Source organism: Artibeus jamaicensis, unplaced genomic scaffold, assembly GCF_021234435.1.
Source record: "Artibeus jamaicensis isolate MK-2021 breed Jamaican fruit bat unplaced genomic scaffold, CSHL_Jam_final contig_908, whole genome shotgun sequence".
Taxonomy (NCBI): Eukaryota; Metazoa; Chordata; class Mammalia; order Chiroptera; family Phyllostomidae; genus Artibeus; species Artibeus jamaicensis.
The window spans coordinates 3,570,457-3,596,031 of NW_026522009.1; the positions used below are offsets into that span (position 1 = coordinate 3,570,457).

The 25,575-nt window shown below is 36.5% G+C and overlaps 1 protein-coding gene across 16 annotated transcripts in view; it reads left to right on the forward strand.

Moving 5' to 3' along the window:
• The window catches only part of ADGRL3 (adhesion G protein-coupled receptor L3), a 770,297-nt gene that overhangs the window by 611,850 nt on the left and 132,872 nt on the right, over nucleotides 1-25,575 (forward strand). For 9 of the 16 annotated variants that reach the window (XM_053655018.1, XM_053655016.1, XM_053655023.1 and 6 more), the window contains 4 exons: nucleotides 219-521; nucleotides 2,539-2,642; nucleotides 10,820-11,005; nucleotides 13,982-14,020. In XM_053655018.1, coding sequence (XP_053510993.1) covers nucleotides 219-521; nucleotides 2,539-2,642; nucleotides 10,820-11,005; nucleotides 13,982-14,020 — 632 coding nt within the window. The remainder of the gene's footprint in view (nucleotides 1-218; nucleotides 522-2,538; nucleotides 2,643-10,819; nucleotides 11,006-13,981; nucleotides 14,021-25,575) is intronic. The other 7 variants (XM_053655020.1, XM_053655034.1, XM_053655025.1 and 4 more) reach the window with 3 other exon arrangements.

A 25,575-nucleotide genomic window follows, 5' to 3' on the forward strand; every position in this document is an offset into this window, starting at 1 on the left:
TGTGATTTGAGAAGAACCATAAACAAACCTATGGTAGGTATGGGTTAAATGGCTGTCCTGGTACTTAAGGACCACTCTGAGACCTTGGAATTGGCTTATTTTTTTGCATGTTTAAGACACTGAACTGGCCAATAAAAATGGTGTCTAAAGTATTAGGACATTCTGAGGTCCTACTATGAATAAGCCATGTAGGAATTTTCTTTTGAATTTTATTACAGAAATTTCTACTACAGGACCACTTGGCATGGGAAGCACCACCACCAGTACCACCCTGCGGACCACAACTTGGAGCTCAGGCAGGAGTACCACCCCGTCGGTGTCGGGAAGAAGGAACCGGAGTACCAGCACCCCATCTCCAGCTGTTGAAGTGCTTGAAGACATTATCACACACCTTCCATCAGCATCATCCCAAATCCCAGCTCAGGAAGAGAGCTGTGAGGCTGTGGAAGCCCGAGAAATTGTGTGGTTTAAGACCCGCCAAGGACAGATGGCAAAGCAGCCTTGTCCCACAGGAACTATAGGTACGTTTGCCCTGCAGAGCTAAGCTGAAGGTGTGTTGTTACTTTAGCTTCCTCTTCTTAACACTTTTTTCTTTTCTTTCTTTCTTTTTTTGTTTTGTTATTTCACATCTACTTAAATTTTGGACTCATCTAAATGTCAATTTAAAGCAGTGTGTTTTCAGAATTTGAAAATGCATTCTTCAGAGGCCACAGGTGAGAATTTGATGGGAAGACATTGAGATCAGCACTTTTTTTCCATGGTGTGCAGTCTGTGGATGGAGTTACACTTAGGCTGTGGATGTCCAGGCTACTCCAGGGAGACAACTCTTCTGTGCAACAGCTAGAGAGAAAGCTCTGGAATCCTGCAGGCTTGTGCTCATGTCTCTCTTACTGGCCTCAAATATCAATTGCAAAAAGTGAAGTTGAGCACCTTTCTGTTAGAAGACAAGCACTAAAACTACCTAAGTTTTACCAAAGTAGAAGTTTGACTATTCTTTTTACCAGTCATTGTAGCTGTCCTTGAGTAGTCAAAAGCTCTTAACATTGTCAGATTTCATGCAGGCAGAAGCCAGAGTCCTGCTTACAGGACTCGCTACAGAGTGAGCAATCCTGCATTTTCTCCAAGGGATATTTAAGAACTAACTAGCTCTTCACTCCTTCTTTTTCATTGATATGATTCATAATATCCTCAATTGGTAAATATATTTTACATACACTTTTTAAACCAGAAATAATGGTTTTCTTAATGTTACATGCATTGATCCTCAAGAAACTTTTCTTAGTACAGTGAATAAAATTTGCATTATTCCACGTATGTAAATAAAACAAATACACAATACATGTTACTGGAGTAGCATTCTTAGAGGCTATATCTTTGACTGTTTATTGATTTGGTTACTTTAAGGAAGCAGGTCTTTCTTAGAGAAGTCCCAAAGTGGATACATCATTCTGAATCCCATCCTATATGAACTGGTGGGAAGTACAGAGGTATATTGGCTTTTACAAAGGTGCATGTTTATAGTTTTTTCAGCAGAGTGACTAAAACTATTCAGAAATTTACCTTTCCTTTATGAAAGGAGGCCATGTTTAGCTGTAAAGTTTTCTGTGGTGACAGAATCAGGAAACAGTTTGAAACCTTCACGGTCTGTGCTGTCCCCTTGGTTCTGGACCTCAGTTCCTTCCTCACTGATGATGTTATCACAGCTCCCTACTTCTGACATTTGTTGTCAAAGTTAGCGAGGTAACTTTATTTGAAAGCACTTTGCTCTCTGAAATAAGTGATTATTTTTTCAGTGAAAACTGAGGAAGAGATTTAAAGGAAGCCTTCAGAGGCCTCCACCCCCATGTGACTGTTCATAAACCAGGGCCTTACGTTTGCCCTTCCCGGTTCCTCCTGCCTTGCTCTTGTTCAGGCCCAGGCTGCTTCCCACAGCCTCCACATCTCTCCCTCAAATCATCCTCCATGAGACCACCCAGTTGTTTCTGTTAATGAGCTCATTGCTCTCCTCTGCTTCATGATCTTCATTGATTTCCCAACACACACAGAGGACACACAAGGGAGTTAATAGTCTGGCTTTGCCTGCCTTTCCAACTCCATTAAACAACTCTCCTATCCAGAAGACCTCAGTATGAAACACTTGAAGTTGCCCAAACACAGCATGTTTTTCCTCCACAGCACATGCCCATTTCCACATTGTTTTCCTGAAAAACCGGCAAACTGCTATAAGACTCACTTGCTCCCTTGCCTCTGAAAACTCAAGCAAGAAGCCCATGAAGACAGGTACCATAGCCATCTGGTTCATTCAGTGGTTCCCTGTACCCAGCAGAGTTCCCCGCATAGTTCAAAATATCGAGTGTTTTTGTTTGTCGCATTTACGTTTCTCCACAGCCAGTTGCTATACATGGTGTTAAAATAGACATTATCTCAGTTTAATGATCTCATTTTTACCTTTGCTCATAGTAAAGCATAGCATGGACATAAAGGCCTTATAAGAAAATGGTTTGAATATCTAAAGACCTATTTCTCTCATTATTTTAGGAGTATCGACTTATCTGTGCCTGGCTCCTGATGGAATCTGGGACCCCCAAGGACCAGATCTGAGCAACTGCTCTTCTCCTTGGGTCAACCATATCACACAGAAGGTAAGTCATACAACTGACTAAAAAGGTTTGCTAAACCTGGGGCCTGTATTGTTGATCCTCACTTATACAAACAAAATAGTCAAGATCTTCTTAATGTATAAAAATTATCTCATTTTAATTTCATTTACAATTTAATAACAACCTCTGATATTCTGTAAGCTAATTCTGGAATTGTGTTCATTTTAAAGGGCAAATCTGTGAACTTTATCTAAGCCAGGCAGTATTACTCATAATAATTTTATTATTGATAAAATTTCTGTGGTATTGTGAACTAGAGATATTAAAAAAGTCCAAGAGATACTATAAATCAAGCATGCAAAAGCTTCTAGCACACATACATGGAGGTGTCCCTGTGAAAATAATAATTACAATGAAACTGTCTACCTTTGGAATTTAAGCCATTTGATAAATGTCCTGTAACCTAATCATTTATCAGTGTTAAAAGTATACACATGTGTGACAGAATTTTGCAGACTCAAATTTGCAAGGCTTATTTGGTTGCAATATGTTGAACATTTTTATTATTAATGCACTGTGGGGCTTCGAATTGATTTCATTACAAACAGAGACCAGATGTGCATTTATGCCAAAAGGGCTGTGGGATGAATCTTTATTATAGCAATTTGTGTGGATTTATTCACTCCCAAAATGGAGAGTCCTTCTATGGCACATTAGCTATGCTACAGAATTTCTGAAAGAGACTTTTCCTGAGAAATATTACAAATGATGGCCTCACTAAAAGCCTGTCTGTGCCATTTGCTCTTTCCTCTATTTGTTTTTAACTAGGCTGATCCTCAATAATATACTGTATAATAATCCATAAATATCTACCCAGTAGATCATTTAGCAGATGAGCCGTAACTATCTATTTACCCTAAATCATGGAAGAACAGTGGTTATATTAACTCTAGTTACCCTTTTACATATGCATCTCCATACTTGTTGCTATTCATAACGATCTTCTCCAATTTCAGCACTGTTCCTGCCACAGTTTTTATGTCCTTTGATTTTTATTACAATGTAGCTCAGACCCCAGGGCAAATAACTCTTGCTAGATGTGATCAGATTAAGAGATCAGTAACCTATCTCCTTGCATTACTGTCTTTTAAGAAATACTCCCTACATTCTTAGCCCAGGGGTTAATATTAATTCAGTAATAATTCATCTAGAACGCTGAGTAGTTTTCATGACAATTCCTGAATATGGTTGGGGTATTTTATTGCAGAAATTACTGGGCGACTTTAATAATGCTTAATTCTCTTCTTTCCTCTGCAGACCTGCTAATCTTATGACAAAAGAGATAATTCCTTGCAAAGAGCAGACAGCTGTTGTTGTCCATTTGATTTATGGATGGGGTGCTTTTGTTTTCTAACAAATATGTTCCATTCTTCCTGAGCATTTCTATTTAATACTGTAGAACGATAAAATTATGCTCTTATAATTTTATTAACGTTCTAGGATTTAGGCTTATTGGAACTTATAATAATACCTTTGCACGATTACTTAAATTTATAAAATCTTCAAAAGGATAACAGTAGTCTTCAGAGCACTGAAGATTGGCTTATGTAACCAACCCAAGGTTCGTGTTGGAGCTGGTGTCTCGGTTGGGTCTGCCTTTATCAAGACTTCATGTGCAGCCCCCACACTGGCTAATTGGGGATAGATCATGATTGCCTTTATATCACATACTCACTGACCTAGTCTCTTTCACTTCCTCCCACCCTTTTACCTGGTGTGTCCCTCACACCACTAAATACGTATGCTACTCTTTGGATGAAAATGACACTTGCACAGGTTTCTTCTTAAAAGAGAGTTAGAATGCGGTGTTTACAAAATTATTTGTATTTTCTTTCCCTCTTCCTCAAAGCATCTTCTTCCAAATCCATACATTTGCTCATTTCCTCCCTCTGTGCCAGAGCCCCAGCAACAAGCAGACGGAACATTGGAAGAGGGTTATTTTTACAGCGGAATTTCAGGAGCAGAGCTGAACTGCAGAAGACAGATCAGGAATCCTGAGCTAGTAACGGGAGTAAAGCTATTCCCAAACTCAGGCCTGTGGCTGCCGGATCCAAGGAATGACTAGAAATTGAAAGCAGGGTGTCCCTGAGAGGAAAGATGATATATAGACAAGAGATAGAGCCTAGCCTCAAGAAACATTTCAAAAACAAATCCAGGGTAATAAATCCCTGACCTCACTTTTCTCTTTGCTCGTTCACCTTCCCAAGCTCCTCATTGGCCAAACCCAAAAGGAAGCCAGAGAAGAGGGACATTCTTAATATTAGGTACATGTAAGTCCTCCTGCTGAGACAGAGAACCTGATGGAGGAGGATAGAAAGTGGCCTTGAACTAGCAAAGGGAAAATGCCCAGTTTGCCTCAGTTTTTACCTCCTGTTCTCATACCCTGGCTGTCTCCATCTAAATCTCTTCCCTTTCTCTCTTTCATTCACGCAACTTCCCTCCTTCCTTTCCCTTGTCCCACCCCCTGTCCTTTGCTCTGGCCTCCCCCACCCTTTTCTCTAATGGGTTTTTTAAATGCCATGTTGGAAGATTAAAGTGAAATAGAAGTCTTCAATGAGTCACTCTTCCCCTCCTTCCTCCACTGTAATTCTGTGAACTTCAGACTTTTAAAGTGAAGGAATGCTGTTTGCCCCTATGAAAGCATATGTGAAAAAAGAAAGGACAGGGACATTCTCTTCTTGAAACAGTGTACTCAGTTCCCACTCTGCAAGGGATTGCTGGTGAGCGCACCCTGGAGTGTGAGGCACCTTTCTGGCTTCATAGTACTTCTGAGGGTTTGAAAGGAGAGGACAGCTCTGGGTCACAGTCTTCATCTTCACTATGGGAATATCATCCCTTTCGTTATCGATGATATTGGCTCACGTATGTCAGGCATTGTAGACAGGAAGCATACACAAATAAACGGATCAGGAGGCTTACTTTAGTGGGGAAGAGCAAACTTTATATTTTCATTTTTCCTAAGAAATGAGTTATGATTTTTCCCCTGTAGTCAAGCCAGGAGGGAGAAAACAGGCAAAGAATCGTGGCGGCTTCTGACTCGCAGATGAATTTGGGCCACTTGCATAGTGGTGGCATAATAAATTAAATTCCATGTGGTAATAGGGAGTAGATTACATGTTGCTAGAGAAAAATGTAAGCCTTTAAAAATCAAAATATCTTGAAGAAATTTATTAGAAACACACTAGCCAGAATATTTTCAGAGTGATGAAATTAAATTAAAAGCATAATTTATACAGAAAGGGAAAGGCAAAAATTGTGCACAAAGATCCCTTTTACCTCGGCACCAACAGAGGAGAGGAGGGGAGGGAGAGAGGGAGAAAAGCTGGTGGGGGTGGACAGAGAGGTGGTGGGATAGATAGAAGGAAAGGCGGGCAAAAATAAATGGATGGATGGAAAGATAGCTACGTCTTCACATTAATGTGTTACAAATACTTCTGAGTTTTAATTGAAAGCAAACAAATTAATCCAGAGCTCTGTCTTCCCAAACATCCATTAGGTGGCAAAATATTCTATTTTCTCACCTTTCTTAATGACTGTTTACTAAAATTATGGTCTCCAGCTTCAGCTTGATCTCTTGCTTAGAGTCCTATTTTCAAAAAAGGTTTATATTTTCTGGTTTGCATACCTTTAAAGAGTTTATTGCAGTTTACAATCTCTCCACTCTGTTTCAATTTAAAATTTGTGAGATTATAGTTTTGAATAGCTTTCATATTTATTTGCATGTAAAGTGAGGTGTGCATCCTATTTCATTACCTGCTCCAACTATTGTATGCAAAAGAAATGCCTGAATTGTCACTAAGAAAAAGTCTTTCTATTTCTAGCAAACTGAACTGTCTCCTTTGTTTGTACACAAGACATTGACAAATTCTGAGGGAAATCAGGTTCTTCCTGCAATTTTAAAGGAAAGATGTGTAGATGTAAAAAAATATTATTGCAATTTTACAATGTGAAGTAAGCCAGTTACTTGCCCTGGAAGACTAGGTTCAAACCTGTTACTTAGATTTCAATTCCTCCATTCTTTTTCAACATAATATGAAAGTAAATTGCTTCTTCATGTTATCAGAACTTAGTGGGGTTTTCAAGACTTTAGTCTTATTTTAACCTTCTTTCAGGTGTAAGAAAGAAGCATTTAATTGTTTACATATCTATGTGGCTCGGATTTATAGCAAAATAGATAGATCTTTCAGTGAAATAGTACCATATACTTCAACACTAGGAGTAAATCCTTCATGAATTGTTTCGAAACCACATTAATGTTGGATGTAATAAACCTCATCAAATGTCAAGCTTCTTTCAAAGAAAGTTGTTTTTACTTTTGTCTAAAGTTGAGATGTAACTAAGTTGAAATATCCATCTCTGTCATGACTGTATTCCTTGGGTGAAGCCGCAGGGTTTCCCCCTCACCTGTTTGAATCCTAGCTACAATCCCACCATTTCAATATAGGCATTAATTTACTAACTCAGAAAACTCATGCACTTTCTCCATGTGCATGTGCTTATTTCAGAAATAATTTTAGTAGAATTTGGTAGAAGAAATATTAGAGATAGACATTTTAGCAAGATCTGTTAGCTAGAAAATGCAGGATAACTGTTGCGATTTTGCCTCTGCATAGAAGACTTGATGCAGATTAAAGATACGTTCATAGTTTTTAGTGGAAGTAAGATAATTGTTGTCCATGATAACAATGGGGATAAAAAGGAATCACACTGTCTCGGAAAGACTGTAGGATAGCTTCCGGATGCCAGCAGAAAGAATATGGCCAGTGAAGGCCAGGTCTGGAAAGGCAGCCTTTAACTGAGCCCTGACCGTTGAGGTCTCAGTGGCTGTGGGAGAATCCAGTTAAGGGCACGCCTTTGACTCACGGAAACAAGAAGCCTGGGCCTGGCCTTCCTTCCTCTCCCATTCCCTATCAGACGGGACGCCTGTCCATGAACTTGGGAGTCTCTCCCTGTCAGGCCCCTTTTCACTGCTGCCACCCTGACCCACAGCAGCCTGTTCTCACCGCAGGCCTCCTTTCATTCACTCCCTGAAACCTCTGACTCAGCGATTTTCAGCCTTTTTGTGCAATGGCACACATTAATTACTACAATTCTGCCAATCACTAAAACATGTACTGTATTTTCTGCCAGACTGACAAAAAATAATAAGGACAAACTTGATTCGTTCACACTGGACAGCTAATGTTCTGTTGGCTGTTGTCATTTTTTATTTGACAGTCTCAGGGAAAAGAGGTCAGTACCCCTGACTAAATAGTCAAGTATTGCATGTTTAAAAATCTCTGTGGCACACCAGAGTGCCACAGAAAGCTGGTTGAAACTGCTGCTCTAACTCTTTCTCCTGAGTTTTATTTCAAATGCTAATCTGATTAGACCACTCCTCGTCAGACACTTTAGTACCTTACCTGCCTCTTGACATGGTTCTCAAAATCTTCATAATGACTTAAGGGGGCTATTGAATCCTCTCCTTGCTCGGCTCCCCAGCCGCTTGAACCTGTTATAGTGCCCCTGCCAAAGCTGTCCTCTCTACCTGGAGACACCCACCCTCATCCCAACCCAATTTCTTCTTTCCTTAGAGAGGCATTTCTGAAATTATTCCCTGACTTCATACACCAGGTTAAAATGCCCTTAAACTGAAATTCTGTATTGCACTACATAAAATTTGAATTAAATACTTCTGCAATCAATTCAGGTTGGTTAAAAAGCAAGGGAACATACAGACAGAATAAATAATTGTTGAAATAAAAGGTAGAAAAAGATATATTCATACTATTTTTTAAAGACTCGATATAATATATATTCATTACGTACATATACAACTTATGCTATGTAGATATCAATACGGAATTGTGAAGGTAAAAATAAACGTATTTTTCCCAAGCCATGTTTTTGGCTTGGGAAAGCCTGTCTTCCCAAAGTGACCTTGAACTTCCTCTAAACTTTACTGGTTGTTACCTGCTCTTGCCTTCCCATCCCAGTTCTCGGTGTTTATGACCCCCGTGCTATATTTCCATAATACCTCATATACATTCCTGTTATTAAAATTTGCATTATTGAATTAATATCATGTCTTTATCCCCTTCATGCTCTACCCAACCCCAACTGGTAGGGTGAGCTTCCCAAGTACAAAAGCTGCATAACATTGGTTTTCATTTACCCAAGGAATAACGAGTGCCCCAATGATTCCTGAGTGAATGAAATACTTTTTACCGTAGTTTCTGCAATTATAAGAGAAAAACGGGATCCAGATGAATAGTTGCATGATTTTTATTTTACTTTAAAAACATGCTCCTCATATTTTTTTATTATCAACCATTTTATAACTAATTTATACTTTTGGGATATGTTTTACAACTTTCTTGTTGGTGCATATTGAGTTTAAGAGTCCTTTTGCAGAGTTAATTAGATTTATTCTTCATAAAGGAGTACTTCTTGAATGCTACCATGTAGCTATGACTTTTCAGATACTGAACTAGTAATTTTCATAGCTGACTCTCTGTTTTTATCTGCTATTGATACATATATAGTCGGCATCATCATCTTTAATGTTGAGAACAATTATATTTTAACTTATTAGTCATCTACATTTTTCAACTTTTCCTCACTGTATATATAAAAAAATTTAAAGCTTTGCATAAAGGAATTACCTAAGCCTTATTTTCCAGCTTATCATGTTCCCCCTGATATTGTAATAATTAATAATAAAAACTATGCATGTACATCTAAACAGAAAAATTGAAATTAGATTATGAAAATATGAGTGCTATTATTTCTTTTTTCTCTGTTTAATAAATAATTTGCTTTTCACAATGTTCCCTGATAGATGTGATGAAAGTCAGTGCAGTCTTATGTGGTAATCAACAGAAGAAAACAATGTAATAATAACAAGAACAACAACATCAATGATAATAAAACAACTACACAAGACCAGAATGATTAACAAAGTAAAACAATAATGATTCTACAAAAACATTAAACTCATTTTTATATATATTACGTAAAATATAATAAATACATTAAACTGATGATTTGCACTACCCAGGCTGTGCAAATACACAGGAGTGGTTTCTGAGGGAGATACACATTTCCCCAAATCCTTGCCAACCCTTAATGTTACTAAATGTTTCAATGTTGTGAATGAAATTGTTCTATGCACTTGAGGATATGGCGATGAACAATTTTGATGTTCATGTCACTCCAGTTGATTCATTTGTTTAATATTCAATCCTGCTGCAAGCATCTGTTGAGCATCCCTGAGTGGATAGTGATGATCTCCTTGACGAGGCGTGTTAGTTGTGGTCTTTAAGAGCTTTCCGAATACCCATGAGCAAGACTGCATTGAAAAGAGAGGACTTTTCTGTTCATGACCCTAAGTTCTATATTGCACTGTCATTAAAAAAAGAAAAATAATTGCTGAACACTGACAATAATATGTTTAAGTTATAATGGAGCAAGGTATTTCTATCTTGTTATTATCCACAGCCATTATATTTCTTTACATGATTATGGGATTAGCCTCTATCTCTTCGAACATCTTTGGAATTTTGGTGTTTGATATATTCTTGTAGAATGTACTTGCAAAATCTGCATACAGTTTCAGAAAAGGAAAAATGCTAGAAACAGCAATAGTTTGCTACCTAGGGCACTAGGAGCAAAATATCTATTTAGTAGTTAAGAGGATGAAGACCACTTTGAAAGGCAGAGATTTTATTTAGAATAAAATTTCACAGAGCTTAGCAGGCTGTGTGTACTCATTGTATACTAAGTGCTGAATTAGGCACAATGGAAAATTTGTACTTGCCTCTGAGAACTAAGAATACGGTTGGGGATTCATAATGCAACCTCATCAACATCCAATTTAGAAACTTAGAAAAATCATAGGGCAAATAGACTTAGCCACCCAAATGGATAATTAAGGTACGAACAAGTTTTTGCAGTTAGATTCCTCAGGAGGAGCTTCATAAAGACATGAATTTCAAATCAGGTGCTGTAGAGAAAAATGGATTAACAGGAAAACTCAGAGAATATATTCCAGACAAAGATGGAGTTTCATCACTATTTCTTGGCTCAATGATTATACTTATATGCAAAACAGTTATCCACAGAGACCAATAAAATTACTTAAGATGGTTTTCCTTCTTATTCTGTTTTCAAAATTGCAGTTGAAATCTGGAGAGACAGCTGCCAACATTGCTAGAGAGCTGGCTGAACAAACACGGAATCATTTGAATGCTGGAGACATCACCTACTCTGTCCGTGCCATGGACCAGCTGGTAGGCCTCCTGGACGTCCAGCTCCGGAACTTGACCCCAGGTGGAAAAGACAGCGCTGCACGCAGCTTGAACAAGGTAAAGACCTTAGTGATACAGAACTTTCAATTTGCAGTAAAGTCAGTGAGACTTCCTTGGTTAATTTCTTTTTCAGATAAAATCAGATCATTCTAAAGAGCACTGCTAGTTACCTAGTCAGTTTGTTTCACTATCTCATTATAATTATGACTCGGTTTAGCTTTTAATCCCCCAAAATAATAATCTCTCCATATATGTTTTAAATTTACACTTCTATATTTTTAATACTGTTTACTCTGCTCTGTGTGCTAAATTCTGGCAGGATCAATAAATGTAATTTATTTTGTTTCTATTTTTTTCTTTCAAATGTTTATATTAAAATGATTAACAGTAAAACAAATGTCTAATCAATAAGTAGAAATTTAGAAAATAGAAACAATGAGAAGGGATATTAGCAAGTAATCTAGGTATTTTAAAAATGAAATAATTTAATCTAATTACTATTATATTTAAAAACTCCCCAGGCAGATAACTAGGTTTTAATTTTTATTTGCTTTTGATATTTAAATTGCTAAGATTTTATATCACTACAATAAAACTTAAAAGGTTTAATGCATTTCAGCCAATTTAATAGTCATTTTTAAATTTCAGAAAGCATACATTTTATATATTTTACTTATATTTATAAATGCAAATGTATACATTATACACACATATAAGCATTTATATGTATATCGTATATAACCCATATACTATACAAGCACCTTACTTATTAAATATATAAAATGTATATTTTACATTCATAATGAATATAATTTATGTAACAACACATCACATGGTGAATCAACTTCATGGTAAAGATATATTAGAATTGCTACCATCAAATGACTTGTGTTCTCTGAAAAGTATTTGTGTGCTAGTTATTTGTGATCAGTTATTAAAACTGCATTTTAAAGCCTTGAATATCATGGTAATTTTACTATTTAAATAGTAAGAATTTGGCACTGACAATGTCCTCCATGGAATTCACTAAATGAACATTTCCCTTTAAAATGAAAAACAACTCTGCAGCATGGTATATGTGTGTGTGTGTATATACATATATATATATATATATATCTTTTGTGCATTATTAAACTAAGGATTTCACTCATTAAGATGGAAGAAATTTTTTAAATAGTGATGGTATGACAAGAAAGCCTGATTTTATCTGGCAAGTTTTTTTGTTGCAATTTCATCTTCAGAAAGCATACTCAGTTTTATCTTTTAGATAAAATTATTATTTTTACAGAGCATAAAGTAGTTATTTTTGTCAGTTAAATCCATGATAAAATCAACCAAGCCCTTGGTAGAATATAATCTACAGTTGCCTAAGTAATCTGGGCGTGCTGTGATTTTAATGTGTTATTATGCAGGCTGACTAGATGCTATTAATGAATATTGCTGCCAGCTATTGTTATCATAATGTACTGCGAGTAGTAATTTCTATTAATGTTACATATCCATAACATTACTTGTTATAGCAATACTTTGTATATTTATTTAAAAGTAGTGCTGATGTCTGAAAATATCAGGTAAAGCTGGCAATTAATGTCACATTCTAACTGGCTACAGCTAATCAGCTTGCCTTCTCTGAATATCAAATAACTACATAATGGGCAAATTTCCATTTGTGAAGCTTTTTAATGCTCTCTCTCTTTTTTCCATTTGGCTCTTTTCAATTGTTTATATAATGTGGTTTGTCATATGTTAATTTGCATGGTGCAGTAAAGAGATGGGAGGGCAAAGGTTATTCACCTGCTTGCTGGCTTGTTCTCATTTCCTGCGGTTTGCACTGTTCCCTGAAACAGTTATAACCCATCACATTTGCAAAGTCAACTCCTTACAAATCAATCGTGCTCCATGTTGAAATTCTGGAGGGTTTAGAGTCCTGCAAAACTCAAGATGCGAGTCAGTGATCCAAATGACAGCACTGGTAATTTACTTGCACTCATTCCTCACTTAATTCTTTAGAGGAGTAACAGCTCTGTGCCCGTTGAAGAACATATGCACTAAAGTTGGGAGAGTGTTAGCCACACAAAAGGCATCACAGTGACTGCTTCTCAAAACTGAGCAATTTTCTCCTTCAACAATCAAGGCTATGGAAGGAAAAAAATAAGAAAGAGTAGGAAACCCGCAATCTAATTTATGTAATTTGGGGCCATTTATTTAAATAGTGCAAATAAGCTTTTTTATTCTTTTTTATTATTGGAAAAAAATGTTTGTTGGGGACTGAACATGACTTGCTGTTAATCTTTGTTCAGTAAAACATCATTGTGTATGCAAATAAAGAATTAAAAACAGGCTTCCTATCCCCCAGAAGTTTCTAAAATGTATACACTTTTATTTGCTCAGAACTGTCAAAAGAAATTATTGAAGAAATAAGAGCAGTGGTAAATCAGGATATTGTTTACAGTCTTTTAATCAGAAGTTACTTATCCCTTGGTATTTGTCCCTTAGAATCAAATAGTCATAATGAATGGGCACTTCTATTTTTCTAATAAACAGAATTTTTTGTATGTTTGAACACATAGTTTGTGGTTGCATACTAACCCTCTATATAATATGTGAACCACAAACAACATCCTATCTTTGAAACGTGGGTTCCAAATTTTTGTCATAAATTCCTTAACTTCATATGTCTTCACTTGTGGCCCATGAATTAATAACTAACATGATGGGAAATGTATCATTTCAAATGAATGAAGTATATTGACTTTTACTAATTTCTACTAAGTTTATTCCAACATTTCTTTCTGTCATTAACAGCTTCACACCATCGAGTTTTCACCTGGGTTGTTTGGAAAGTGTGTTGGCCACTATTTTTCAAGCCAGGGCTTACATGTTGCTTCTGCTTAGCTCTCATTCTCTTCTGGAAAGTAGCACATGACAAAATATGGTGTTTTGTGTAGATGTGTTCTTTTATTTTTCTTGTTCCTTCTGTCACTAACTTGTTTTTTCTATTCTGTGTTTAATCTGCTGTCTTAATGGATTCAGCTTCAGAAAAGAGAGCGCTCTTGCAGAGCCTATGTCCAGGTACTTTCTGCGTTTTTATAAATGTGTTAAGTTGTTGAATTGTCTTTGCTGGTGATAGCATGTATGGGCATCTGAAAAACAATGTAGTAAACACTATGAACTAAAGAAATTTCAGGGAGGGCACCAAGGGTGGGAATGGAGAAATCGTATGGAAGGGTATGTGCTGGAAAGATGTGGCAATGCCAATGCTCCATCATACAAGAGACCCAAAGACTAAGAAGAAGGTGCAGCTTGTGCCGTGAGAAATGTGATCCACACTAAAAGGTGAGTTGGGTGTAATGTATTTCTCTCTGATTTCTTCATAGAGGTGTGTATAAAAACATTTCATTAATATATTGGGCCAGCTAATGTTTCAGTAGCAAGTCATCCAGAATGACAATCAGAGTCATGTAAGATAGGGCAGTCCGGGATACTTGCTGCACTGTGCTTCTGTACCACAGTGTCCAAGGTAGGCTGCGACTAATCCCAAAGGAAATGTAACTTTTCTGCAGTTGACATGGTGCAGTCTGTTTCTAAGCAAGATAAAAACCATTTCAATATTTATGAGTTATTCATGAAACAAAAAATCCCAGTAATAAGCTGTATAGTTCTTTTTACAAGAAAGGAAGAAAGGCAGTGTAGGGGCGGAAATTTTTCCTTTCTTCCGTTCTAGGTTCTTTGGCTGGTCTAATAATAAAATTGATGTGAGACAGATTAGCAGGAAAAAAAAGAATTTTAACTATGTGTGGGAGCCCTAGGAAGACAGGAGACTCAAAGGCAGTGGCGCAGTTGGGGTTTACATGCCATTCTGGGCTACGGAAAGGGATGGGGCCCGATGCTTCAGAGGGGAGGAGGGAAATGAACAGAACGAGAAGCACAGATGTTCGGTAAACAGATGCTGGCCCTGCTGAGCAGACAAATCTTTCAAATTAAAAAATAATGACTTTTCTGGTAATACTTCTTTTTCTGATGTAGGCTCCCCATCTAAATTCTTTAAGGTAGTTAAGGGAGAGGTAAAAATGGTCCTGAGTCTGCTGGTCTTCATGACCTTCAGCTGAAAGTTGTCCACACATCAAAGTGAACAGTTTGGGGTGCTATATGATGCTCTCCTTCATCAAGAAGGAAGGAAAAATATGAAACTGGGACTATAAACTTTATTCTTTGTGTATATTGTATCATTTTTAAAGAGGAAGGCTAGTTTGCATATATAAAGAGAGATACCCTCAGAAACCAAAGTTGTTGGTTCTCAGATTGGCAGTTCAGAAACTAAATCTGATCAGTTTATTCACAAGGAGGGTACTTTGTGAGTCATTTAAAAAGAAAGAAGGAATAATTTGAATATCAAACAGAAGTTAGGAAGATAAGTTTTTATATTTTACTTTATGAAATAGTGAATCTTTGTGTGTCAGAAACTGTTCAAGTTTATTTTTCTAAGGTTTAAGGAAATAAAACTGCTTTGGGGGATATATATATATATATATATATATATATATATATATATCCTCTCCTCTTAGTATGTGCAATAGAGTAATGAAAGTATTCTCCAGCAATGAAAGCTGAAGATCATTTCTGAGCAATTTTAGAATTGTTTTTGATTGCAATCTGTGCTAACCCCTCAATGGGGCCTTGGAGATAATTAGCCTTTCAGTATGTAAATCTATGAAATGCACGGTCATTCAAACACAAATCTCTGATGGAAAATTAATAGCATGGTTTATTCAGTGGCTGATTTCCTGTTGTTATAATTGCTTGGCTATAGGTAAATGTTTCCTCTATTGACCAAACATCTTCAAAGCACCAAATACACACAGAATATTGGTGAAGAGGAAATGCTGTGTTCATTAATACATGGCATTACTTCTGTTAGTCTTAATTATTCAATGAATTTCTAGAGTGAATAATGCTTTAGTCTATTTGAATTTTAAACACTTGTGTTCACTATTGTTTCTATGTTCAGAGCATGTTCTGAACTCTCTATAAAATAGGAATGAAATACACTTGAAGAACTTTGCATATTCAATTTGAAAAAAAGACCCCTGGCCGGTGTGACTCAGTGGACTGAGTGACAGCCTGGGACCCAAAGGGTCACCCATGGGATTCCAAATCAGGGCCCAGGTCCCTGTGGCAGGTGCTCCAGAGGCAACCACACATTGATGTTTGTCTCCCTCTGTTTCTCCCTCCCTTCCCCTCTGTCTAATAAATAAGTAAGTAAATAAATAAATAAATAAAATGAAATTTTAAAAATTCCATGAGGCCAGTGCCACTGGAGCCAAATGAAGGTGTCAGTGGGGCCCAGATCTGATGGACCATTGCAAGGACTTTGGCCTTTATTCAGAGGGACAGTGTAAAGCTCTGTAGGTTTCTGACCAGAGAGATGACATGAACTGATAAATTGAAAAAGTGGAGGGTAGATTACAGCAGGAAAACTAAGGGTTGAAACAAGGGTACAATTTAGAAATAGTGAATAGAGGCAAACTGTTCCCAAACTCATACATACAGAGAAGAGATTGACGTCTGTAGGGGCAAGGAGGAGGGAGGTTATGGGGCTAGGTAAAAAAGGTGAAGACATTAACCAAAAAAAACTTAAAGACCTACACAACAATACAGTGATTACCAGAAGGAAAGAGGGTTAGGGGGACGGTAGCAGTAGAAGTGGGGAATAATTGTTGATGAAAGGAGATTTGATTTGGGATTGTGAACACACAGTACAATACACAGATGATGTATTATAGAAACTATATACCTAAAACCTACATAATTTTATCAACCAATGATGCCCAAATAAATTCAATAATAAAGAAAAAATAATGGTCACTTATAGTAAAAAATGAGTATGAGATGCAGAGATAATTATTCACATTCAGGACTTTTTAAAAGATTTTATTTTCTTTATCTTCAGAGGGGAAGGGAAGGAGAGAGGGAGAGAAATATCAATGTATGGTTGCCTTTCATGTGTCCCCTGCTGGGAACTGGCCTGCAACCCAGGCACGTGCCCCAACTGGGAATTGAACTGTGATACTCTGGTTCACAGGCCCACGCTCAATCCACTGAGCTACACCAGCCAGGGCTTACACATTCAGGACTTTTTTAAGTGGGAAAAACAGGATTTGCTAAGGGATTGTATGTGAAGTGTCAGAAGTTAAAATTACAGAAAGTGTTTTGCCTCAGCATCTTGAAGAATGAAGACACCATTTATTAAGATGACCTAATTTGTGACCTATTGGGTAGGGCAGAACAATTTATTTGGAGCATATTAACTTTGAGGTTCCTATTAGATATGCAACATAGGTGTTAAACATGCAGTTAGATATATAAGCTTGAAGTTCAGTTGAGATGTCAGACTTGAGATAATTTCATAATGTTTCACTTTAAGTGACATTTACAACCCATGTTGTAGATAAATCCATCAAGATGGTGAGCTTAGAGAAAAGAATCTAGGACTGAGTCCCAGGACACTGTCACATTAAGACATCAGGGAGAAGAGAAACCAGTGATGGAGCAGCCTTAAAGAAGAAGGAAGACCTAGAGAGGAAAGCATCCAGGAGTCCACTCAAGTTCAGGTTTCGTAGCGAAGGAAATGATGTCAAGTGCTGCTGGATCTGCTCAGAAATACTGAAACAGATTTTCAAGGATAAAAATAAAGTCAATACTTGATTTTAAAACTCCAAAGTCCAGATATTTATTATTATAGGTATTATCTAAACATTTTTACCTATTCCTTAATTTTCTGTCTTTAATCCAGACTTTTTGTGAACCAAAGTTGCTACTTGCACCTTTGACAATGTGCAAATTGAATTATGCCAGTGTGACTTGTGTGCTTTTGGTATATGAGGCAAGAAGGATGCTAACCTCCATTTATACTGCTACGGAGAAATTAATGAGTATTTTTGAGTTCCTTGTTTGGTCACTTAATTGGCTGTGTGACAAAGAGCTCTGTGGTGCATGTCAAACAACTTTCGGAGTTCTCTAATGATTCGTGCTTTGCTTGACTTGTGATACTCTTCTGTGTGGCCTGTCAGGCTGGATATCCTTGTTAAAGTGGCCAGAATAAATTGGCCAGCAGTGTGCATAAATTGTAGTGTATTAACTACAGCAACAGGGAGTACTTTTAGCAGCTCTTTCAAGAGATTTCAGTGTTTGCCCATAAGCATCAAAGCCAACCCAAACTTTCATTTAATATAATTAAAAGGACATCTGAAAGTAGTTTGAATCACAGCGGGTTCTTGAGGTTTGGTAACCCTTTGTTAAAACCATGTGAACTTAATATATTTCACAGCTTGATAAATCTGCACTTGATTTGTGTCAGTAAGAGAGAAAATACAAATCTGTGCCCTGCATGTTTCTGGTGTCCTGAACCTATTGCTAAAAGACATTGGGATCAAAGAAAGTGACTTCTATCTACAAATCCAGAGTAGTTTTCTTTAGATTAAGAAGTTATAAGAATTCTCTTCTGTAAATTGTAGTTATTAAATGCTTTTATAAGGCAATCATTGACTCAAAAGTCCATAAAACCATATGTGATGTAAGCAGAGTAAATTATCCAGGTATTATTGAAGAGTTTAGACAGGTCAGTTTATAAACGTAGTGATTCAGAATCCTCCAAAGGACAGTGACAGATGTTGATGGTGGAAATCCTGCTTTGACATTGCAAGGAGAGTCATTCTGGGAATCTCTCAAAATCTCTGCAGTTAAAGTGTCAGGTTAGCAGAACTGGCAGAGCTGCAAAGTCATTTATGACTGGCTCATCTATTTTACACGTTTCCTTTAAATAAGCAGAATGCCCTGGCTTTCGTTTTGTGTGTACTGGTTTTCCGAAGCTTCAGGAAGTAATTTAATGAGGATGAAAAAACAAAAGGCCTCTGTTTCTAACTAAAATGTTTTCATCGAAAACAAAAGTATTTTCTCACTTATTTTACTAAGTGATATTCTCTTCTGTCTTATAATCCCTGATGAAAGCCCTGGGTCATTACTTAATTGTAAAATTGTTAATGTAAAGTTTACTCAAATGATCCTTGCTTTCTAAACAGGAGTTTACCCTCAGAACAAATTTAAATCCACAGAATGTAAGTAGATAGTTCTATGCAAACAAGAGAATACCCATCAATTTATTTTGCTATTGCTTTAACAGTTTTATGATCACATAGCAAACCAGAAGGAAAAAAAGATATTTAAAGTAGTATTACAGATTTAAGATCCTACTTTCTGGAAGTATCATTAACTTTTCTGGTACAGGTCAGAAAAGAAATGGAAATTTTAAGGGGTAATTTGCAGTGAAGTAGTTGCCTGATGGCTTGGAACCAAACAAATGATATTTTAGTACCGCTCCCAACAGAGTTATAATTTTGTTATTCTCCCTTATTGAATGTATGAATTTTGTACAGCTGGTAGTAACAGAAACGTAACTGTGGTAACTTAAACAAGCCAGGGCTTTATTCTCACATAAAAAAGAAATGCAGATGTGACAGTCCAGGATTAGCATGAAAACTCCCCATCAAAAAAGCAAGGTTTCATCTGTTTTTCTGCACTATAATCTTTAGCACATGAGCTTCCATTCTCAATATGACAAAATGACTACTGAGCTTCTAATCATCACTTCATGCTAATTTCTGAAACAGGAAGAAGAAAGACAAGTAACCAAAGATTCAGCCTTTGTATTGTAGAAGTCTCACCCAAATACTTCTGACCGTATTGTATGGGCTAGCCATTCTCAATAGCTAAACACTACATTAATTGATAGGGTTTTGCAGCTGGGCATAGTGTCCAGTGATTCTGCACCTAAAGTAAGAGAGTTATTGAGTGGGTGCGACCAGAAATACTTCTTTATTCTTATTTAATGGTAAACATTGATATCTTCATCTAGTTTTGACATAATAACCTGCCACAGATTTATAACAATAGTATGGTTACATTTACACCCTAAGACCAGTTATTTTGTTATTTTGATTGTTCTGTTAGTTATAGTCTTACGGCAATCATTTTATTTAAACAACGAAACAATTATTGCAAATTATTCTCAGGTAGCATTTTTTTCAAGTAGCTTTTTGAATTGCTAATATGGACACAAGGTTTAAAATCCAGAAGGTAGGGAGGATGCATTCCTACCTCCAGGGCATGCCTCTGGCTTTGAGATGTGTTTGCATGGTTTCCACTTGGAGGACATAGAGCAACTTTACATCTTATTTCTCTCTGTCATTCAGCTCTCCTTCAAAGCAAGTCACTGCCATCAGCCTTTTAAATATCCTACCAGAGAAAATTTTGGAAGTCTCATTCATGTTTTTATAATGTTTCTTTATAAGTCTTCTCATACAGCCACAAAACAGTGTTCTTCTTCTTGCCTAAAGACGAGTTTGGAATTAGCTTGTGGCAAATGAGGTACATTTGTGCTTCTGAAAAGAACAAACTAAGAGCTGATCACAAGGTAGACTTATATCATGGTTTATATCAACAAAACAACTTAACTCTTCATCAGTAGGGATTCAGGTGAATAAACTGCTTATTCACCTGCTTATATCAATTAATGGAACTCTTGGGCCACGGGAAGAATAAGGTAGACATTGTATTGAGTTAGAATGTGATATGAAGTAAAAACAAACAAGCAAGCAAAAGCCAACAGATAACCACATTATTATCATGATCACATTTGTCTGTGTGTATGTGTAAATATTTCCAAGTCTGGAGGGAACTACAACCAAATGTCAAAGTGATTCCTTTGGGGCAAGGTGAAGTTATTATTTCCTAAACTTTCAGGTGGTAACTAACATATTTCTGTATTTTGTAACTTTACTAGCATTCACTTTAATTTTTTTTACTAAAGACATTCTTTCCAACAGTTTTAGATTTATGGAAATAGTAACTGAATATTAGAGAAAATTCCCATATTTCCCCCTACACATACACTTTCCTTAATTATTAAATCTTATATTAGTATTTATATTTAATATAATGTATTTTATTTATCAGTGTACATTTATTACAATTAATCAATCAATATTGACATATAATTAACTGAAGTGCTTAGTTTATTCAGATTTATTTAGTTTTTACCATTTTTTTTTCTGTTTTAGGATCCTATTCAGGGTACCACATTACATTATATATATACATACATACATGTGTACATACATACTCACATAACTACATACATACCTAATATTATAATGGTCATGTCTCTTGAGGCTCCTCTAGTTATGATAGCTTTTTAGACTTTCCATAAGAATACCCTTTTAATTTCAGAAAAACATACTTTCCATTAAAAAATAATTAACCTCTATACTTTAAGAAGTGCATCAGAGTATTTATTGATTCACATGTTTCAAGCTCTGTTCCAGGTGCAACAATTTCAGGGTAAGGACAGTAGGAATTTCTGCTTTTGTAGAGCTCACAACGTATTTCAGCAGACTGGAGTTTGGAAAAGGAAATAGACAGTAAGTCAATCAAAATAATAAAATAGGATCATGGCAGAAATACTATGCAGAGAATGAAGAGTCATGTGAGTCCAAGTGACTCGTTGGTTACTTTAGATTGTGTTTATCAGGGAAGACGTTCTAACAAGATGACGGTTAAGCTGAGTCCTGGCAGTATGAGATCAGCCATATATATGCCTATCAGGAGAGAAAGCATTCCATGATGAGAGGTCACCCAGACCAAACAAGGTCATCTGAGGAGTGTTTGGAGAGTTCTGAAAATAGAAAGAAGGCCAATATCCTGCAGCTGTCAGTTGAAGGAGAACACAAGTGCAGGAAAACTAGGGGAGGGAGTCAATATTCTGAATACCATTAACTACACAAAAAAACCCCAGGAAAATCCCCCCCTAAAAAAAAAAAAAAAAAAAAAAAAAAGTTTAACTAGGGACAGGATGTTATATTTTTGCAAGATTATTTTTGTTGCGAAGTTAGTTTTCTTCTAATGTCCATTCTTACAGCTTCAGCTATCACTGTTATATATGTGATTCTCAAAAATATTAACCAGCTACTTTACACATTAGAACTTCTGTTAATACATTCTCTCTACTGCTAAATAGTGTTTTAAAAATGCAGATCTGATCATGACTTGATTTTACTCAAAGACTCTTCATTATTCTCTTTCTCTCTTAAAAAATTTCCTTTTTTGGACTACAGTGTTTGAGAATTTGACTCTTTTCTTTTTTGCTGATTCCCCATACTTTTAATCATCCCCTTCCACATCCTTGGATTCTACACTCCCAAACCACCTAAGTACTTGGGATTCATGTCTTTAAGCCTTTGTGGTCATAATACCTTGTATCTGAATTACTTCTAGATTTATTCTCTTTTCTCATCCTTTCATTTCAGTAATTTTGACTTAATCTGTCAACACCCACTTTATATGTCAATTACTTTGAGCATTCATTGTCTCACTTAGTCTAGATAAATGCCCTCTTATGTGAATTTATAACACCTTCAGTTTTCTTCTTATTATAGCAATGATCAGCCTGTATTTTAATATCTCTTCAGAGATATATCTCTTTTATATCTCTGAGCTCCTTGGGAAGAACAGGGCCACTTTTATTTCTATATTCTCAAGACCTTTTAAATTGTTACTTAGCACGTACAAAGTGACCTCTAAATATTTACTGTTTAAATGAAGCCTTAGGCTTGTATTCTCTATTGCCTACTAGTATGTCCACAGCCATAGAAATTCTCAAAACATGTCTCTACACTCATTGTTGCCATCTCTCTCCCCTTTTCCCTTAACTTCGCCTCATCAGTATTTTGCCCCACTACTTTACTGTGCCTCCATTTGTTAAGGTTGTTAATGACATCATGCTCCTGAACTAAATAGTCAGTTGTCATTCTCTTATTTGACCAATCAGAAGCATCTGATAGAGTTGATCACTCTCTTTTCCTCGTTCCACTTGGATCATGAAAACTCGTTCCACTGATCTTTTTCCTATTCTGATGCTTTCTTCGGGTCTTTTCTGCCGCTTCCTTCTCTTCACCCAAACCCTTAAGGTTGGAGTGCCCTCTAAGCTCAGCACTTAATCTTCTTGTTTTTTCTTTGCACAGTCACTCCCTTGATAATCTCTCTGATTTAAAAACCACTTCCATGCTGTGATGCACAAATACTATCTGCAGCACAGACTACTCTCCAGAACTCCTAAATTGATTTTCAAGCAAACCTCTCAATATCTTCATTTTATTGAGAAATAGACACCTCAACCATTCCATGTCCATAACTGAATTTTTAATGTTTACCCACAACTAGTTTTATATTCAGTCTTCACCATCTCAATATATGTGGTTCAGCCACACCCTACTGTTTTCTTTCTGTTTGCTCAAAAGGCTGGCCTCCTTCAGGTTTTGGAAGGAACATGCAAAGCATGTGCTCACTTGGCAACTTTTGTTTTGATTGTTCCCTCTGATTGGAATATCTCTTCTAAACATCTATATGGTTAACTCCCTCAACAACTTTGTCTTTTCTGAATTGTTATCTCTTCAATGATGCCCACCTGGATTGTTCTGCTTAAAATAACAAGCCACCATCTCCCCAACCCTACTCCTGACCCCTTACTCTAGGTCTCCCTATCACATTCCCTTTTATTTTGTATGGTACTTATCATCTATCTATCTACCTAGGTACCTACCTACCTATGTATCTACCTATGTATCTATCAATCATCTATCTATTTTTTCATTTCCTTGCTAGAAAGTTTGGGTTTTATTTTTCTCTACTTTGTTTAAATTGTATCCCAAGTATTTAAAGCAATCTTGGCACATATTAAATGCTAAAGAAATATTTATTGATGAAAAATATCCTACTTCAAATTAAAAATATACAATATTGAACTGATTTTTCTTCAAAAGCATCTTTTCCTTGTTTTTTTCTTTTAGTTTTCTAACCATCCTACAACTTACCCAGAAAAACAATCTATTGTTATTATTATTTTAAAAAGGGCCTTTTGGATGCTCTTATGTCTGAGTTCATTTTGAAGCTGATAGTAACTCGCTTCCCTTTATTTCTGTAATACCACACAGTTCTAGCTACTTTTTCTTCATCTCTATTGTCCATTATCCCTTCTGCATTTTCTCCGCTATTGTTAGTGCTTCTGAGCCATCAGTTTTTCTCCATGTACTCATTTTATTTGGGCAGTGTCAGACATTTCAGTGGCTTCCATGAGCTTATGTACACATTTATGACGACTGAACCTCAAGTTCAGATATTTGCGTAACTTGCAGGCTGAAGGAGTTAAGAACATGCCACCTCAAATATACCACCTCATAATCATATTTTGAGATGAAAGCAATTGAAAAATAGTAGATGTTCTCCCCCTTTCTACTTAAAAGCAAGACCATAAAATTTTCCATGTACTAGTCAGAGAAGAACATTCTTATCACTAGAGGCTGTCAGTCAAGGCCAAAATGGATCTTTGCAAACAAACGTACTAAAATAACTCTTATCTTCCATTTGTTTCCACTATGCATCTTCTAGTCACTTTCCTCAATTTACTACTGCTAGAAGCTTAAACCATTTTTCTTTATCTTGTCACACCACAGATTTATCATTTTTTGTCTAAAAAATATATAGGCTCTAAGTGCTACCTGCTTCTTCAGGTCTTCCCTTTTCCTATGAAAGTTCCTCTGTGTACATAATATTAAGTAAAATTTTTGTGCTCTTCTCCTGTTAATCTGTCTTATGTCAGTTTAATTCTCAAGCCCAGTCACGGTGCCTAACAAGGTAGAAGAAAGGATTTTCCTCACCTACCAGGCTTATCGAAACCTTTCTAATTGGTGCCATTCAAGTATTTTGCATTCAAAATAAGCAACTCTGAATTTATCATGTTTAGCACATTCTTCCCACAAATATATTTATACCCTCCACCTTTTAATGAATAGAAAGTTGCCTCTCTTTCTTTATTACCATTTTAAGTGCCACTTCATTGCCTATTTCTAAATTCTGTGCACAGCAGTTTTTATTTCTCTCACCAACTGACTTTAATTAATCAACAACTCTTTTTAAATATCTTTGGAATCTCTATTTTCTTCACTCCCAGAGCCAGAAGGCATGGATTTAAACCCTGATTCTGCCTTATGTTAGTTAGCTAATTATCTTTTAAAGAGTTACTTCTCTGAGTCTCAATCTTCTCACTGCAAGATGAGGGTAATAATCATATCTACCTCACTGGGTTATTGTCCAAATTAAGAAATGGGTACATAGAAAGCATTCAGATGAGAGTCTGGAACACACTCAATAATTATTAACCATGATAACTTCCATCAGTCCCCTATTTTCATTTTTCATTGCCTTCTTGTTACCTTTAGGAAGAATATCACATATCGTACTGAACATGGTTTACAAGCCTCTTTGAACACTGGCTTTCACTCATTCCCTAATCTGGCCAATGAACCATTTGCACCCTGCTCTGCCATAAGGAACTGTTTTCAGTTCCTCTGAGGTGCACGTTCCTTTTCCCCTGTGTACCTATAAGCACATGTTCTATCCCTTGCTTGTCTAGTCAATGTGTATTTTAAGCTTGGGATTATTCTGATGGAACCTTTCCAATACAGAGCTTGAATCCTGTGTTTCCACTATTGTAATGCCTCTCACGTAGTATCTTAATT